Source organism: Cucurbita pepo, chromosome 10 (genome assembly GCF_057944985.1).
Source record: "Cucurbita pepo subsp. pepo isolate OVF chromosome 10, ASM5794498v1, whole genome shotgun sequence".
Lineage (NCBI taxonomy): Eukaryota > Viridiplantae > Streptophyta > Magnoliopsida > Cucurbitales > Cucurbitaceae > Cucurbita > Cucurbita pepo.
In genome coordinates this window covers 3,798,587-3,816,934 of record NC_141807.1, presented here as the reverse complement: position 1 = coordinate 3,816,934, position 18,348 = coordinate 3,798,587, and the positions used below count along the sequence as shown (strand labels likewise).

The window sequence follows — 18,348 nt, the reverse complement described above, 5'->3', positions numbered from 1 at the left end:
TAATACTTTTAAACTAAAAAAAAGATTAAAAAATATTCAAATATATATTTACTGTGAGTGAAAATATTATTTAACTTTGAAAAGTGTTTTAAAAATGCCATTGAATTTAGAGTGTTACGTAAATCTACTCAAAAGTTTCATTAATATCTCTAAGCATTTTTTAAGAACTTAAAAAATATCTAAAATTTAAAAAAATATCCTTACCGCCATATATGAATGAAACTTTAGTACCATGTTTAAATAATATTAATATTTTTAAATGGTTATAAAAAAAGAAGTTAAAAAGGTTATATAGTTAGCTAAAATTAAAGAGATAGATTATCTATGAAGCATAAATGAATGGTTTTCATACCTATATGGGCAATAATAATTTTATAATTTTTTTTATAAACGTTAAAATGTTAATGCTACTTTTAAAAGTTCATAAGCATTTTTTAAACGTGTACTAACGGTAAAATTATTTCTTAACTTTCTTAATAAAAGAATATTAATAATTAGTTTTTAAATTTTAAGGGCATTTTTCACCTTTTTTTTTTTTATGAGTGGAAGGATATTAATGAAATTTTTAAAAATTGAAGGGCATTTTTTTTTTTATGGATTGAAACGACCCATTATTATAGTTCTAAAATATCTGCAAAAATAATATTTTTAAAATTTTAAAAGTATTATTAAAATATTTTAAAGAGTATTTTTGACATAATTTAGCTAATTATGACCTATATATTTTAAGATAAATTAGACTAGATTTGGAATTACCCATTCTCGAAATTACAATTGGGAGGGCAATGGGGCATTACTGGCAGGGGCGAAGGCCAATACGAAGGCCGGGTTTCGGGCCCAATGATTGGTACAAACGGGCTTCCTCATGCTCCCAATATCATCTATCGAAAGCTCCCGGCAAAGCGGGCAAAGCAACGACCTCAGGGGCAGCCACTGATCAATGCAACCTTTATGGAACGCATGGTTGCAGTTGGGCAGAACACGAAGCTCATCTCCAAGCTCGAACTCCGCCAAGCATATGACACAGTTCCTGGCCTCAAAGGACGACGACGACGTAAAACAATAAGGCGCCGAGTCGCCATATATGTATACAGGCATGCTACTGAGCTGCCTGCTACATGTCGACGAGGGTGGCTTAGAGGACGCCGAGGTCAGCTGACGCCGAAAGCAAGTGAAGAGGGAGATGAACAAAGAGAGCACGAAGGCAGCCGCGATGGCGGAGACGACGCATATGGTAACCAGTCTTTCATGGTGTCCAAATGGACGTTGGAGTAAGGGATCTTTAAGAAGGCGCCTGTAAGTGTAGCCGGGAGCTTGCGCTGAGTTCATGATGAGGAGATTATTTTGTTAAGGAATGAAGCTCACCAAGGTATGCTGCAACTTTGTTGGAAGATCTTAGGAGGGATAGATATTGGAAACAAGTAGGATATAGTTGGATCATGATTCAACCGATCTAGCTTTACACTTTTAACCAAAAAGTTTGAAAATTTTGAAGTGGGTTCTAGTTCATCTTGCCATTAAGGAAAAGAAATCATAATTTTATGTACATAATGGATGCCTAGCGACTCAGCATCCATCTAGAGATACTAAATTCAATACTCGGGAAAGTGGAAGACGACGAATGGCCACACCTTCGTTTATGCACCGCCTATTTCCGTACTTGAGGCTTATGACGTCCCAACTCATGTGTTGGAAGTTGGATTATGCACCTGCTACATGAAATGTATGTCGTAAATGATTTAGTATGGATACGAGAGAGTCCAATGTCCCAAGAGAACTCAGATGGATAGATGTTTAGGATGTCTTGATATGACTGACACATGAGTTAGTTCTCAATAAATGTGTTTGAGCAAGTCAAGATGACTGAGCTGTCTTGAGACATGGAATGACATAACGATTCATGGGTCGTGTTGTTAGGAGTCAAGATGATGATGTGATGGTATGTTGCACATGAGAGACCTTAGCCCCGAGTAAAGACACTAAGTTCCTAAACTTATTTAAAATATTTTAGAGTATTCACAATAATTAAAAAAAAAAAAAAAAAAAAAAAAAAAAAAAAAAAAAAAAAAAAAAAAAAAAAAAGAAGAAGAAGAAAAGAGGGTGTACAGGATTTGAATACTAACGGGAGCACTGAAAAAGTTCCCTTTTGTTATCATCCAGATTGGTTCGGGCGCGGGGCGTCCACGTGGTCGTGGCTCGTGGAGTTCACGATTTGGTGCTGGATTTTTCCTCTTGCCTTCCCTCTCAAATTCATTTTTCCGGCGCTGAATTTTCACCCGCAGATTGCTTTCTCCTCTTCGTTTTCCAGATTTTCCCCTTCTCTTTCTTCTCTGTTGGAGGTGGATTCACAGGAACTGAGCTCTGAGATTTACTCGTCCCTTTGCTCTGTTTAAAGACCCTTTCGAGGTCGTCATGGAGCACTGGAAAACGGGGGATTTCTCCTCTCAGTCTATTGTAGCAGCTGATTTAGTTCCTTCCTCTTCTCTTCAGCCTCAGCCGCTCTCTTTGTCCTCGAGTCGCCACCATAACAACCAGCTTCCTGAATCCAGGTTTGTGATGAATTGTGGATTTTGATTAACACTAAGCTTGTATCCTGTTTCGAATCTGGAATAAAAGAATTTTCGATGGTTTTATTGGTTGAATTAAATTCTTATTTTCATATATTATACTGTGAAACTTGATAGTCGATCCTCCTTGGGATAAGGTTGAGTGTTTTTATTGATCTAGTCTTGTTGAATCCAGTCCAGACGAAACTCTCAGCGGTTTCTCATCTTTAGGTCGTCTTGTTGTTTAGGGGATATCGGATTTTTATTTTGATTCTTATCATATCTTTGAGTTGTATTGTTCTTCTGAGAACGATACCTCACAATTCAGTTCGCGCGTCTCAAAATATGAATTATGAGGAACCTTGGCTGGACATTCTAATTCGTCAAATTTATCACTAATAAGCACTGCTTAGTTACTAAGCCTGTTGTGTCACTATTTCCTTGTTTTGTTCTTTCACCTTTTTAAGAAATGCTTTTGAATTTAGCCAAAGTTTTCAGAAGTTGACATAGATTAGAAAGCATAACAAAAAATAGTGTATATATAAGTTCTAAAACAAAGAACAATGTTAGTCAATTGGAAAGATCTTAAGGAACAGATTATATGGATCCAATAACTTCACTGTTTCAAATTTTAACAAAGGGATCGTTTTGGAAGGCTGTCATTTAAATGAAGAAAGGGATGCATGTGAGATCCCACATCTGTTGGAGAGGGGAACGAAGAATCCAACCCTAGTGGATGCGTTTTAAAACTTTGAGGAAAAGCATGAAAGGGAAAGTTCAAAGAGGACAATATCTGCTAGGGTGGGCTTGGGTTGTTACAAATGGTATTAGAGCCAGAAACCGAACGGTGTGCCAATGAGAATGTTGAGCTCTCAAGGGGGGTGGATGCGAGATCCCATATGTTGGAGTGGGAAGGAAGCATTCCTTATAAGGGGGTGGACGCTTTTTAGAACCTTGAGAGTAACCTCGGAAGGGAAATCCCAAAGAGGACAATATCTGCTGGCGGTGGGCTTGGGGTGTTACAATGCATTCCTTGTAAATGACATGGACTAATCGAATGAACATGAACCGAATGCATATTAGGGATTCGTTTGCTGAAGGACATGTTTCAGTCTTCATATTGTAGGATTTTGACACTCTTCTGAAGTCTCAGTCATGGTTTTCATCGCACTCACTTCTGTTCCTTTTTTGTTCGGTATTCCTCAGGTTAAGAACAGATGCAGAAGTAAAAGATCCAATGGCAGTGAAAAAAACCCAAAAGGCAGATCGTGAAAAATTGAGAAGAGACAGACTGAATGAACATTTTCATGAGCTTGGAAACACATTGGGTAAAGTTAAAGTGTAGGAAGCCTATGACTTCGTTTTTCATCCTTTCTCATTGTTATACTAAAATATTGCCTGAAGATTACTCAAGAAATGGTTCACTGTTTCCCCTGATAAATTGATAGCCTAGAAGGGCATGTCTTGATGTGTTTCTCCACACTTAGGAATGAATGCATTGATTTTCAACATCCAAAGAGTTCTTGTTCTCGCTCAATATTTCCTGGGCTCAAGTTTCATTCAACTCAATTCGTATATTTCTTCTCTGGGCAACGCCCTACTTTGTGGAAATTCTAATCGGCAGTACGACGATAACTAATACATGTGTGCACGTGCCCTTTTCTTATATCATCATATAAGGTCGTAGGGCTCGCTTATACTTCATCATGATGCTGTGGACTTCTCTGGCTGTGTTATTTTGTTTGAGTGGCTCATGTGGGATTTTTTGTGTCTGGCTTGAAGTGACATCGTTGCTATTCATTTTATTGCAGATCCAGTTAGGCCCAAAAATGACAAGGCCACCATTCTAACAGACACCATCCAAACGCTGAAGGAGTTAACTGCCGAAGTCAATAGATTAAAGGCCGATTATGAAGCTCTTTCTGAAGAATCACGTGAGGTCAGTATCTAATTCTTTTACAAATTTTCAATTTCATAAGGTTAGGAGCCCTTTAGGCTTGATATGCTCATCTCATCTGGTATTCCACAGCTAACCCAGGAAAAGAATGAACTTAGAGATGAGAAAGCTTCACTAAAATCAGATATTGAAAATATAAATGCTCAGTATCAGCAAAGACTGAGGGTCATGTTTCCCTGGGCCACAATGGATCCTTCTGAGGTCATGGTTCCCCCATATTCCTACCCAGTTCCTGTTTCCGTTCCCCCAGGACCGATTCCCATGCATCCGTCATTGCAGCCCTTCACCTTCTTTGGAAATCAGAATCCCGGTGCTATTCCCAACCCCTGTTCCACATTTGTCCCATATACTGCTGCTGTCCATCCTCCCAATGGTCAGCCCTCTGCCCAATATGCTTCCAATTCACATATATCTAGCAAACAAGATTCCAGAAGTAGGTCATCAGATCGGCACAGGCGCAGTAATGCAGGAAGCTGCGACGAATCGAACGATGTAGCAACGGACCTTGAACTTAAGATGCCTGGATCCTCAACACAACAGGTGAGTTTATTGCTTTTAGAGCTCACACAAATATTTGTAGATCAAATAAGAACACAATCGAGTATCTTTTTCAGGATGCATCCTCTAGAAGTAAGAAAGGTAAGCAGTCTCAGAGGAAAGAAAAAAGTATTACAGATTGTAGTTCGTTGAGTCGGGTTTCTTCATCCAAAGTTCTTCAAGATAGCTCCTCTAACAGCATTGGCGATATCCCGAAACATAACAACTGAATTCAAAGTTACTAACTTCATCAAAGTGATTAAATTCAAGGAAGCCTCTTCCTTCACCAACCAAATATTGAGTTCAGGAATTTAGATTCGGAAGCGCCTACATAAAAAATGTGAGCAATCATTCCTCATTCAGTGATTACTTTGCCATACCTAACAACCATCGTGAGGTGCAAGGTATTGTGGCTGCTTTCGACATCTAATTTAACGAGGCTTACCATAATTTGAGTTGATTGACAGCATTTGTCCAGTGCATACCCTGCATTTAGGGAGTAGTTCAGTGGAATATCTGCATGTAAATACATACTTGTCCTTATGTCTTGCTTCTCCATTTAGTTGGTTTTTGTAATGCTATAATCCAAAATCCCCAAAAAATTTAACGAGCGAAGAATTTTATCAACATAAATCATCTATGTTTTTATTATTTACAATTATTTGTGATCCATTTAAAATGACTTTTTAAGTGCTTAAAAATATTTTTCTTGTCCCAGGTCATGCTTAGACAAGAAGCCTTATTTGGAGTGCCAATATATTTATTTGGAGACATATTTTTGTTCTTGTTTTTTTTTGTTCTTTTTTATCATCATTATTTTAAAGAAATAAGAGATTGATTTATTTTTTATATTAGAATACTAAATTTTATAATTAATAATCTACATAATAAGTATAATTTATACAACTTTAGAAAAATCACAATATTCTAATTATTAAAGTTAGACGAAAAGAGGTTGCACAAAACAAATGTCAACTTTGAATGGAGCCATTTCTTTAATTTATATTGAAAAATCATTGTTTAGATTTTTGTTTGTTATCAATGAATGGGAACTTAATAATTCATATAATTTATGATGACATACCCATCACCCATGTAGTTGTTAAGAATTGAATAAATTTATTTGTCTACATATTCAAGTCACGTCGAGAGATGAGCGATGAACAGTTGTTAATATGATATGACAACAAACGAAATATATTTTAAAACACAAACTCGTTTCAATCTAGATTTGTATATGGAATAAAGAGTTCGATGATGAAAAATCGAAAACCGTTTGACTGGATTTAGTTACTAAAAAGAATCGATTCAATATATCATTGGAGTAGATAGGAGTAGATAAACGTTCAACTATGAGAAGCCGAGTAAGTCAAGTAGTACATACATTTTTGTGTAAGTATGAATAAGACCGAGCGTGATAATACAATAGCAAAACACCGAGAGGTAGACATAGACAATTCCTTTCCCAAAAAGATTGATTCCATCAAATTCTTCATTTAAAGAGTTTGTCTATAATCAGATATGCCATTTCCAATGCACAACCAAGAAACCCCAGCTACACAAAGGACTACAACACATTCCACATCAACTGGAGCTGCTTGCTTTGAAGCAGAACCAAGATAACTCTATTATCTATGTAAAACGTATTCACAGTCCTATAGAAAAAAAAACTCGTAGTCGAATAATCTTGTCGTCGAATAGTCTTGTCGTCGAGTAGATGGTCAAACGAGTTGCTGGGGTGTCTGAGCAAGCAATGGTTCTTAAAGATGACTCAAATTTGCCTTATTTTGATGTCCCTCTCTTTTCAATCTTCCCAACTTTGCGTTGTTATCTACAGTCTTGGGGGAAGTTTGGGGAGTAGAGGGTCTAAATATGAGGCCTTGAACTAATACTCGCAGTTCTTAAAAGTCTTCTGAATTCTGATAAGCTTATCTTACCATCTTTGTCAATATCCGCTTCCTCAAGCAGTGGATCAATGGAACCCTTTAGGCCCGTATGCTGCAGAAAACACAAGAACATAATGTTTGAACATTTAAAACATTTAAAAAACGAGACGAAATCACGAAAACGTCTGTATGAGAGAGGCAGAAAGAGCTCAGGAAGGGAACTATGTCGGATAGACAATAATGGCATAAGCTGGATTTTCCCTTCTGAGCTTCCCCTCAAGGTTTTAAAACGTATCTACTAAGACGAGGTTTCTACACCTTTATAAGGAATGTTTTGTTCTCCTCTCCAACCGATGTGAGATCTCACAATCCATCCCCCTTTGGGAGCCAGCGTCCTAACGCACACCACTCAGTGTCTGGTTCTGATACCATTTGTAATAACCCAAGCCCACTGGTCTTTCCCTTCTGGACTACCCCTCAAGGTTTTAAAACGTGTCTATTAGGGAGAAGATTCAACACCCTTATAAGGAATGCTTCATTCTCCTCCTAACCCCCTTGGGGACCAGCGTCCTTGTTGGCACCCCGCCTGGTGTTTGGCTCCCATACCATTTGTAATAGCCCAAGCCCACGCTAACAGATATGGTCCTCTTTGGACTTTTCCTTTTGGGCTTTCTCTCAAGGTTTCAAAACGTGTCTACTAGGGGATGTTTCCACACTCTTATAAGGAATGCTTTGTTCCTCGCTCTAACCGATATGGGATCTCACATGACAGCTTTGCACCGGCTTAAGATTAGACATAAAATCAGAGGCAAAAAGTGCTTACAGACGACCTGTGAATGGTTCAAAGACCATCGCCACCTCCACAATAGGAAGATTAAGACTAGAATGTCCGCATCAAACCAGAAAAAGTGCCAACCAAAAGTAAAAACATACCATTCTTAGTTCCTCTGGAGTTATAAATCCATCTTTATCTATGTCGAATTTCTCGAAAGCTGCCTGTGATCGCTGTTGCCACTTTACCGAGTCATGTTCCTCTAATTGATGCACGTGTAATGTAGCTGCGACAAATTCTGTGAAATCGACAAGGCCGTCGGTATTGACATCGATCTGTATCAACCATATAAACTACTTGAGTAACATTCTTTGATTATAAGACGAGTCGGAAAAAAAACAACAAACGAGCGGCACAACGGTAATCAAAAGGTAACAGTTTTCTTGTCTGTCTCTCACAGAATGGTGGTGCGAAAAGGAAAACGAATACTTACAGCTTGAAGAATTTCTAGAACGCGAGATTCTTTCAGTTTCCATGGAAGATCTTTAGCAAGGGCCTGCACATAGACAATCGCCAATTACGTTAGAGAAAAAGAAAGAACTCGTGTTCGTGTAAATAAATTTACTAACTTACCTGTCTCATCTCCTCAAGGCTGATGGAACCGTTCTTATCGACATCGATTGCATCAAACTGATCTCGTAGATCAGCAAGCTCTTCTTCCCCAATTGTGCTAGCCAATGCCTGCAACATAAATAATCATCATCAGAAGGAGAAATGGATTGCAAAGAGACAAACTAGTTTCCTGTTCCAAAAGATGAGCATTTCCTTACCCTCAGAGCAAATTGTTTCAAACGACTGTACTTCACAAATTGTCTCATGTTACTCAGAACGGATATATCGATCGGGATCTCTGATGCATCCCCGCCCTCTCTAACCCATCGATGAGCTGGGAAGCAAAAAGTATGAACGAATAATCAACCCAAATGATTAAATGTGTTATAAGGAAGAGGAGAGGAACAATTAATATGGGTTTAGCAAGGGAGTTTGGGACCTACATAGGGCCTGAGCAGCAGTTAATCTCGCTAGAGGATCCTTTACAAGCAACTTCTTTATGAAATCTTTAGCACTAGGGCTGATGCTTGGCCATGGCTTTCGACGAAAATCAGGCTTGTTTCGCAACACCTATTGGCGAAATACAAGCACAATGAGCTCATTTTTTATGGGCGCATCCAAATGTAAGGAACCAAACTATAAAATGGAGCATACCTCCTTGAATATGCCATCCTCTGTCTTATCCCAGAAAGGGCGCCTCCCACAAAGTAAAATATATGTGATTACCCCTATGCTCCAGACATCTGATTCGGGCCCGGATTTCCTTTTCAAAACTTCAGGAGCGACATAGTATGCACTTCCGACAATGTCGTGAAATTTCTTCCCTGCATAATATACCGAAAATAAGAGGAAGAACGGACGAAATCGTTTTGCTTTTTGTAATAATAACTTTGGAGTGTACAGATAGGATATGAACGTTCCATCAGATTTTCGTTCCTACCAGGTTTGATGAAGTCTGATAAGCCAAAATCGGTGGCTTTCAGGGGGGAGTCCTCTTTGGCTGATTTGAAAAGAAAGTTCTGCATATACGAAAAGCACGGGTGAGAACCGAGTTCAAGAAGGATACAAATAGCATGGCTACATATGATGAATGGCGCTATCTTTTACCTCCGGTTTCATGTCTCTGTGTACCAAGCCGTGTAAATGACACTCCGCTGCAACTTTCAGCATCTGCCTAACAACTACGGCTGCATCTTTCTCGGTATATCGGCTATCCTTCCTGTTAAAAGCACTCTCTTTAGATATCAAAGCTATTTGTGAACTAACGTTTTATTTTTACTTTATGTTAGCAAAATGATCAGCTGGAATGTACGCGAAAAATCGATAAAGCTAGACATTGCTTACTTGGACAATATCCGATCCAACAATTCACCACCTTCGCATAACCTGGTAAGATTGTCGGGCATTGATCAAGATGTAAATTATTATGGAAGCATTGTGGTTTTTAAGAAAGACAAGACCAAAAAGGAAAGGCTTACTCCATCACAATATAAACATATGAGTCATCCTCGAACGCATTATGGAACTGAACCACATTCTCATGGCCTGTAAGTTCTTGCAATATCTTGACCTCTCTCTTAACGTCCTCGACCGCGATGGGAAGAATCATCTGCAACAACATTAGAAAGTTTCGCTATCAAACTCCACCCGAAAACAGCAAACGAAGCACTTCGAAATAAAAGTTTTTAATTCTCTAACCCAAAAGCCATTTGCAGATGAACTCCTATATTCTTGATCATACAGTTCTAAAAGGTTGTAAACTAGCTACACAATTATGAGCACAAGCATTCTGAATCTTGCCTAATTAGCAGAAAACCATGACTCTTAGATCCAGAAAGAGGCTGTATTCAATTAGAACAGCTCGATCTCGTGTTCGAAGAAGATCTATCCAAGTAATTCAGATTATTCATAAGGATCCCAAAATCGGTTCCCTCATCATCCATCAGTCATGATCTTGTAGAACTGTCAATTCTAGAACTACTTTCTTTATGGCCATGGCGATGAAAGGGTGAAGGCCCCATCAGAGGAAGATGAATCTGTATCGAACATATACGAAGCTGGCAAATTCAAAACTCCCATTAGAGGAAGTTCCTTCGTTCATGCTCCAATACTCTGAAAACTCGTTCAATTACCAAATTAAACCTAGCGAGCTCGCAAATTTCAACTCAAACCCCTGTTCCAAACGATTTTGTAGGGGAAATTTAACCCAGATTGCAGATATAAACAAGAATCAAGCATTAATTAAAGCCGTAGATTCACAAAAACGAAGGGGGGGAGGAGTGTTCATCGCAATCTCTAAGAAACAATACCTTATTCTTCTCAATTTTCTTAACAGCAACACGATCCCCATTTTCTTTATCGATTGCTACATACGTATAACCAAATTGACCGTGTCCAAGCAATTTCCCGATCGTGTATCGTTCATCAAAATTCTTATGATACCCAAAATCGGTGCGTTTCCCACAAGGAATCACCCCGCTCGTCCGCCGCGAAACGTTTTTCTCCTTAATCTTAATCTGTTGACTATTCCTCTTCGGATTCTCATTGGGTTTCTTCTGATTTTGATTTCCTGAAGCATCTGGTTTAGTATCGGGTGTGGTCGGTTGAGGGTTAGCGGTGCTTCCTCTCCGATTTTGGTTAGCGGCGGCGGCGGCATTGGTGTTGTTGCTATTGGAACCACTGACTTTGGAGGCCGAAAAACAAGCACCCATTATTCCGTTCCCAAAAATGTGGTGGAAGAATCAAAGGGTTTCAGGGAAAAGAAGCATTGAAGCTCAATAAATAGTTGCGATCAGTGACAGAGAGAGAGGAAAGTTTAGGGGAGATAGAAGGAAGGAGAGAAGAAGGAGAGGAACGAAGGCGACGGCCAATCAGATTAAATCTCTCTCTCTCCCTTTTCTCTCATCCTTCTTTTTTTTTTTTTCTTCTTTTTTTCTGAAGAAAAAGTAAAATCTGGGAAAGGTTAAGATTTAAGAACAGAAAATGGGAGCAAACCCATGTTCACAACTCAGCTGTAATCTGATTCCCCCGCCTTCCCTCCTTCCCTCCCCCTTCTTTCCCAATATGTTGGAAAGAATGGGACCAAATTTGGAATGTTCATACAAAATTCAGACTCGATTCACAATCTAAATGGGAAAAGGAGGATTTTTTTAGAAAAAAAATGTTTTTTTAATTAATGGGTTAATTTTTTTATTTCTAAATATCATGAACAGCAAAAAAAAAATCTAAATTTGCAGTAAAAATAGATGTTTTTGCTCTTGCTCTTGCTTTCCTCATCATGTTTTCTATTTTGGGAAAATTAATAAAATGCATTAATTAATTAATTAATTAATAATTAGAAAAACTAACTTTAAAATAGATTGGTCTATTAGATTGAAGCTGGCAGTGACATTAAAAAAAAAAAAAAAAAAAAAAAAAAAAATTAAGTGTAAAATCTAAATAAATAAATATGGTAAAAATGGCTCCATTCACCAACTTGGAGCCAAAAGGAGTTTGCTTGGATGTTTCTTTGGTGGTCAATGTCTCTAACTAAGCTCAAAGCCTTCATTTCTTGGTCTAATGTTGACTTGGTCTTCTTTTCTCGTTGATTATCAAATTATCGAGGAAGACGAGACTAAAGAAATAAAATTTATTTTTTCTATACGATGATCTGATTGAATGCACTTTTTAAAAAAATTTTAAGCTACCTAACCATTGTGACTATAATTTTATCAGTTAAAATATATATAATCGATTAGACGGACTCCTTTTTATATAGTTAAAACATATATGATCGACATTTTCTCGGATCGTTTCATCATTAGCCAACTCAGTATCAAATTTTCAACTCATCAACAGCCCCACTTTCCTAGATTTTGGAGCTTAACTATAATTCTATAGAATAAATAAATTTAAATATATTTTATTAAAAGATTCCCCGCCCAACACTCTTCCAACTTTGATTTCTTCTCAATTAAACTTTTAATTATTTAATAAAAACGTGTTTGAAGCTGAATGGTTAAATGTTTATTTGATTTATATATAAAAAAATGTAAGCACTTGGGAAAAATATTTAAAATAAAGTGTTGAAATTAAATGGTCATTACTTGGGAGAAAAAGAAAGTATTGAATTATGTATAAAATTGCTAAATATATAATAATTTTTGAATGATTGTAATTAGATTAAAATAAAAGGAGGTAAATATAAGAAAGGGTAGAAATTAAATAAGAAAGAAAAAGGAGGGCAAGTCAACGGAGAACGTGTTTGAAGTTTGACCAGAAAGATGTCTGTAGCTGACATGTCATGTCGGTTAATTTGGCAAGAAATCCGTGTGTGACAGAAAGCCAGCAGGTGAAAAGACTAAAAAGGACAAAGGGTTATTTGGACATTTTACTTTATTATATTTTCCGCGTGGACAAAGTCATTGCTTTTCCAAGCTTCACCTAATAATGACGGTGGATTTTCCTTCTGTTTTTTTTATTTTTTATTTTTTATTTTTTATTTTACATATCAACTTTATTTAGTTATTTATTTTTAAAAAGTATTTCATAATTCTTAAAATTTTAACGCCTAATTATTAATTTATTTGACAATCTAATTTTTTAAAAAGAAAGTAGTATGCATTTTTAGAAGTTTTAGCGTAATTGCCTTTTAATTTAATTTTTTAATAACGTATTAAGTGATTTAGTGAAAATTCAGAGGGGAAAAAAAAAATCATTGAAGAAAGTAAAGTTCAAATTTCTATATTTTTATTTTTTTTAACTTGGAGAAGAAATCATCCTTCAAATTTCATTTGGTTTATTATCAATTAATTTTAATCATGGACCAAATTAAAACTAAATTAAAAAATGTTAAAGCATAAGTTGAAATAATAGGAATCAAAATTTAAAAAACCTAAATTACATATTTAGGCTCCTATATCTCTCTGGTTTGAACTATATGACTATAAAAAAATTTCAATGACATAAATAAGTATAACGAAAATATAATTTTCTAAATAATAATTTATAATATAAAGAAAATTTGTAATGAGTTGTAAAGAAACAATAAACTATTTGAAAATAGAAGTTGTATGTATACAAATTAAAAGGAAGAACTTTTAGGTCCTATAAGAGCATGGATATTAATGGCATTTATTATCTGTTATATACACATCTTTTTAAAATATGACGTGGGCGTCATCAACATTTAAAAGATATTTATAAATATACAATTTAGATAAGGTTGCAGGCCCACATAAATAGGAAATTTTTTACTTTTAGGCCTCCTCCTAACCATAGAAAACTTATTTTTAAAATAAAATTTGTAAAGTTTTTAGAGCAATTATTTTGAAAAACTAGACTTTCTTTCCACTATTTTTTTTTTTTCGATTTCAAAGCTCTTTTACAATACATAAAGAACTTTGCAACACCTAAAAATAAATTTTTGAAAATGGTAAAAAAATACATCAGAAATCTAGTAATTAGAAAATTGATTGAAAAATGAAGGATATAAATCAAAGAAGATTAAAAAATGGAACCCATAATTTGTGTAAAAGTAATGAGAACACAATTGGGCCCACGAGGTTCGGCAGTGGGTATAGGGCCGGAAATAAGTACATTGGGCCCAAAACGGAAAAAGGTGGCCCAATGTGGGCGCCGTTTTGTTTTGACATTCGTTGAAAGAGACAATAATGGAAGAAACAACCAATCATCTCTCAATACGTGGCATCATAAGCTCCACAATATTAATTAACCTCAAATCTCATAAGCTTGAAAATAAGGGCAAATCCAGATGGAATCAGGAAACATTTCCTTTGGAGTTACAGTTCCAAGCATACTGAGCACTCAACTCTTCCAGCTTATGAAAAGAACTTAATTACGCTCTCAAATTGGCAAACCCCAACCTCCATTTACAAGACAATTTATATCAGATACATGCCACATGCTTTCTTAGGGCAAGCTACTATTTGTCAACAACCAACATTTGTCCTCATAAATCAAAAGGACAACACTTAGCACTTAGCTAAGAAACTACAGAATTTGATTTGCTATTTTTCTGTTTCCTGACCACTTCAACCTTCCTAGATGTAATAATACATACATTAATGAAGGAAAAAGATCAAGCAAGAGATAGTATGTTAATCGTTATTGTACATATGGGCATCCAAAAATATCCACAGGAATTGTAATAAACTGACGCCCAGAAACTCATCAGTAAAAGTAGAACTTCAGACAAAAATTTGAAATGTAAATTTTGTTTCCATGGTATAATTCCACAAAGAAAAGTTGTTAAAAAAAAGGGCAATGCCCATAATAAGTATTTCACTTAAAAATAAAAACTTGGTTTAAGAACACATCAGAAAGCATGATTGTCACACCTTTAAGAATATGAACCAGTCTATAACATTATCTCTATGAATTACAAGGAAAAAAAAAAGAAGCTATTCATTTCTAAATATTGTCATCGTGGTAAGACATTCATTTCTTTTCCTGGAAGTAACTTATATTTATGTGTTTATGTGCCCCATTATGGTGTCGGTGATGCAGTGTTCTCTACGACTGTGAACAAAGTGAATATTTGGTGTTGGAACCGATGTGAGAACTCTAACATCATATGACCCACAATATACAAATACCGTACCATTTTATATACACATGGGAAACAAGATTGACAATGGTAGATAGAATTCGTCTATCAACACTAGTAATCATCTACAATATCAAAGGGTCGAAAGGAGTCATCAAGAAATCATAATTAGCTATGCACAACAATAATATGTTAGAAGCGGACCCCAATTATCAACGTTCAAAATTTATATCGTTTCCCTTCTGTTTCCTAGTTGTGGATTGTACCTTAATCAAAACCAGGGATGCCATGTCGGGTCCATCATGCACAGATTCTTCGGCTGCAAGGCAGCATCAACCAGCTCTGACACACCCCTTTGTACCGACTGGGGCGGGTCCATGGCATTCTCCTCCTGGAGACAGAATGGAAGGTCAAGAGAAATTGTGGATATGTAATATGATAAACTATAGTAATGACCTTATGACTTTCTATAATTTCCAGTATCACTTATTACACGTAAACGATAAAAGGTAAGATCAGACAGTTTTCTACATATACGAAGCATATAAAGGACAACCACCGACTTAAGTTTAAAGAAAAGAAAGCAAAGTGATACTGCTTTTGACTGCACACGTTAAGTTCGAGTTACTAGTGGAACCCTAATTTTACTCTTCAAAAGAAGGGGCATACAGCAATTATACGGGATTGAGGTTAGAAGGCTTACTTCCTCGGAGACATATTGAGGCGATATCCCAGTAATCCGGCCAATGACGAGATCAACATTGGTAGTGACCTTATGCTTGAAGTCAGCAGGGTTCATACCACCACCTGCAAGGGATGCTAAAGGCATACCAAGGGGTCTTCGCCAGGACCACGACAGTAACTCATCACGGAAGAACATTGCAAGTTGATGCCTCAAATGATGACTTTGCTGAGATTTTGAAACCAAGATGTAAGTAAACATGTAACCAACAACGATACAACAGAGCTATAAGAAAAGAATTTCCAAGACCTACCTTTGGAGAAACAACTGCCTGAGCAGCAGAACACATGGCAGAAACAATTAAACCTTCCACTCCAAAATTTGAGAAGAAGGCTTGCATATTCCTGGTTAACCTGAAAGGCACTGGTTCATTGAACTCAATCACACCACTTGCATCATATGCAGGGTGAAAATCTGTTTGGAAAATTTTCCCAGTGTTCTTAGCAAAATAAATCTTGTTGGGTGACCTTCCCCCAATCTGTAGCATGTAAGACATAAAACTAGAAAGGGCTAATTGGATGGCAAACTGCTTTTTAAAAGCCCACATGTGATTTCCACTGAGTAATGTCTTATACATATACTGCGAAAATATGCCCTCGTTTACAAGGTTTCTTGTTATATCACCAAAAGCTTGGAGGCGAAGATCTACTACAGCTTCTGGTACGATTTGGCCAGATATGGCTTGATTCAACTGCTCTTTGAAATACGTTATTGGAAGATCTGCCTCTTGGTCGTTTCTTGCACAGTGATTTTCGTACACCTCAAGAAAAGTGCTATACATCAAATCATCCTCCACCATGCGGACCTATGCATACAAAAACCATAATCAGGAAAAAACAATATATATCTCAAGTTAAAAAATTTAATGCAACCACAGTCAGTCAGATGATGCCTGGCATTTAAGTTAATCAAATCCATAAAAACTGGATTCTAACCTGAGACCAAACAGGAATTATGATTGGGGTGTGAATACACAAGTGGCGGCGTCTTGATTCCTTGTGCTTATCAAACATTTGATTCATAACTCGGAAGAGCTGCAAAATACGCTCATCACTTCTAGCATTAGGGGTCAAGGATGTTTGGACTATAAAATGACGCTGCGAACCATCTGAACCAATTAAAGTCAAGCGTCGGAAACTACTCCCATGTCTTCGGACAATTGGAATGTCTGCTCCAACTCTGTCTAACTTCACGGTATGGTCAGGTGCAATTTCCTGATAATGATTACAGAAGCTTGTCATCATATGTTAACAGGACTGAGATGCCAGCAGCTTGAATGGTATTAGTTTCTTCTACTTAGAATGGTTCGATCGATTATTAAATATAAATAACTAAAGACGAAACATTTAAAACTCACGACGATACAACATAAGTACATCCTATTAGAATTTCTTTGTGGGTTAAAGAATTGTTTCATTATAATAAACATCCTAAGGTGTGGTTTACACCATACAATACCTCTTACTAGAATTGCTTTCGGGCGAGCAAACCGTTTCATTACAATAATGGGATATATTGCAACTAAGCAGTAAGCACCATCGCAACCTCACTCTTTTAGGGAAAGCACCCTTTAAGAAACTAATTAATATTTTTCTATTGGCACTTCACAAAATAAAATAAAAAAGGGTCAGTTTTCATGTGTTCTCAAATAAAACCCAAAAGAGCTATTGAATTCTAGTACACTAGCACGATTAACACAATTAAGGGCCTGTTCAAATATACCTGATCGGTAAAGTATTGTCCTGGTACCTCCACATCAACCACATGGAAGTCACGCAACACCCGGCTTTCTTCTTCTAATTTTAAGACTGCAGGAAACCTGTCCTCAACATTTCCCTGAAGAACATTTTTCCAGTGTTTCAATCTCTCAGTCAATTCTGACAGGGTTGCTGGGAAAGTGGAAGTGCTCTCTGGATCGAGGTCACGCTCAAAATCTTGCTTGTACTCCCTCACAAAATCAACATGCTTATTAACGGCATCAGCTGAGAAGCAAGCCTTGCAAACTCCAGAGAGCTCCTTTTTCAGTGATTGAGGAACCTCAGCTGTCGTGGCAGTGGGATACTTGTAGCAACGATGGAGCAATGCATTAACCACAGCGAGAAGTCTCTCCTCTGGCAAAGTAACAAACCTCGAACCAATTTCTGTGAGTAGAATCTGCAGAAGGAAACATTCATTATATGCACCATCATCCACCAGGGATAAGTAAATATATAAAAAAACTCATCAATCATCTCTATAACCCATATGCCTACTCAACACGAGGACAATCTCCTCAAAAGACCTGCTCCAAAGCGAATAAACAAGATCACAACTCCAAAGAATATGATCAAGATCCTCAACCTCCCACCTATAAAGAATGCAACACCATGAACCAAAACAGATGAACACCTTTATCGATACCCGATCAACATGTCAACTCTTTCATAGATAACCTACCAAGTAAAAAACTTAGCCTTCTTGAAAATTTCAAACTTCCACAACAAGGCAAAGACCGAGACCTCACAAGGAGAAGGATTGACCATGAGAAAAGGACTAACACGAAAAACTATCGGTTGGTCTAGGACTCCAACAACGAACATCTATTCTCCCTGGATTACAATGAAACTCTCCAAACACGGAAAGAAGCGCAATAGCATTTGTTGTTTCGCTATTGGACAAGCTACGGTGAATGCATTTCGCTATTGGACAAGCTACAGTGAATGCATTAGGAAAAGGAAAATCAAAGAAAGGGAAAGAACAACGACCGATT

General features: G+C 36.9%; 4 protein-coding genes across 5 annotated transcripts in view; 1 reads left to right on the top strand and 3 right to left on the bottom strand.

Annotated features, from left to right (window-relative positions):
- Window positions 1–718: 718 nt before the first annotated feature.
- Window positions 719–1,943, bottom strand: LOC147790476 (RING-H2 finger protein ATL79-like). The gene has a single exon (XM_087127325.1). The coding sequence runs from the start codon at window positions 1,327–1,329 to the stop codon at window positions 769–771; it is 561 nt and encodes a 186-aa protein (XP_086983451.1). The 5' UTR covers window positions 1,330–1,943; the 3' UTR covers window positions 719–768.
- Window positions 1,944–2,178: 235 nt separating this feature from the next.
- Window positions 2,179–5,712, top strand: LOC111803129 (transcription factor bHLH121-like). Its single transcript, XM_087127324.1, has 5 exons — window positions 2,179–2,549; window positions 3,753–3,874; window positions 4,358–4,485; window positions 4,576–5,043; window positions 5,118–5,712. Exons 1-5 carry the CDS (start codon window positions 2,413–2,415, stop codon window positions 5,268–5,270), a joined length of 1,008 nt encoding a protein of 335 aa, XP_086983450.1. The 5' UTR covers window positions 2,179–2,412; the 3' UTR covers window positions 5,271–5,712.
- Window positions 5,713–6,501: 789 nt separating this feature from the next.
- On the bottom strand, window positions 6,502–11,343 carry LOC111804275 (calcium-dependent protein kinase 28). Its single transcript, XM_023689020.2, has 12 exons — window positions 10,620–11,343; window positions 9,789–9,919; window positions 9,655–9,696; window positions 9,418–9,529; window positions 9,251–9,329; window positions 8,965–9,134; window positions 8,754–8,880; window positions 8,529–8,644; window positions 8,332–8,439; window positions 8,192–8,254; window positions 7,860–8,033; window positions 6,502–7,038 (listed from the first exon to the last, which is right to left on the bottom strand). Exons 1-12 carry the CDS (start codon window positions 11,019–11,021, stop codon window positions 6,907–6,909), a joined length of 1,656 nt encoding a protein of 551 aa, XP_023544788.2. The 5' UTR covers window positions 11,022–11,343; the 3' UTR covers window positions 6,502–6,906.
- A 3,554-nt stretch (window positions 11,344–14,897) lies between these two features.
- Window positions 14,898–18,348, bottom strand: part of LOC111803794 (uncharacterized) — a 28,929-nt gene continuing 25,478 nt past the window's right edge. For both annotated transcript variants that reach the window (XM_023688349.2, XM_023688350.2), the window contains exons 31-35: window positions 17,322–17,753; window positions 16,535–16,813; window positions 15,853–16,404; window positions 15,561–15,767; window positions 14,898–15,248 (exon numbers count right to left, since the gene is read on the bottom strand). In XM_023688349.2, the coding sequence (XP_023544117.2) occupies window positions 15,129–15,248; window positions 15,561–15,767; window positions 15,853–16,404; window positions 16,535–16,813; window positions 17,322–17,753 (1,590 nt within the window). In that variant the 3' untranslated portion in view covers window positions 14,898–15,128. The remainder of the gene's footprint in view (window positions 15,249–15,560; window positions 15,768–15,852; window positions 16,405–16,534; window positions 16,814–17,321; window positions 17,754–18,348) is intronic.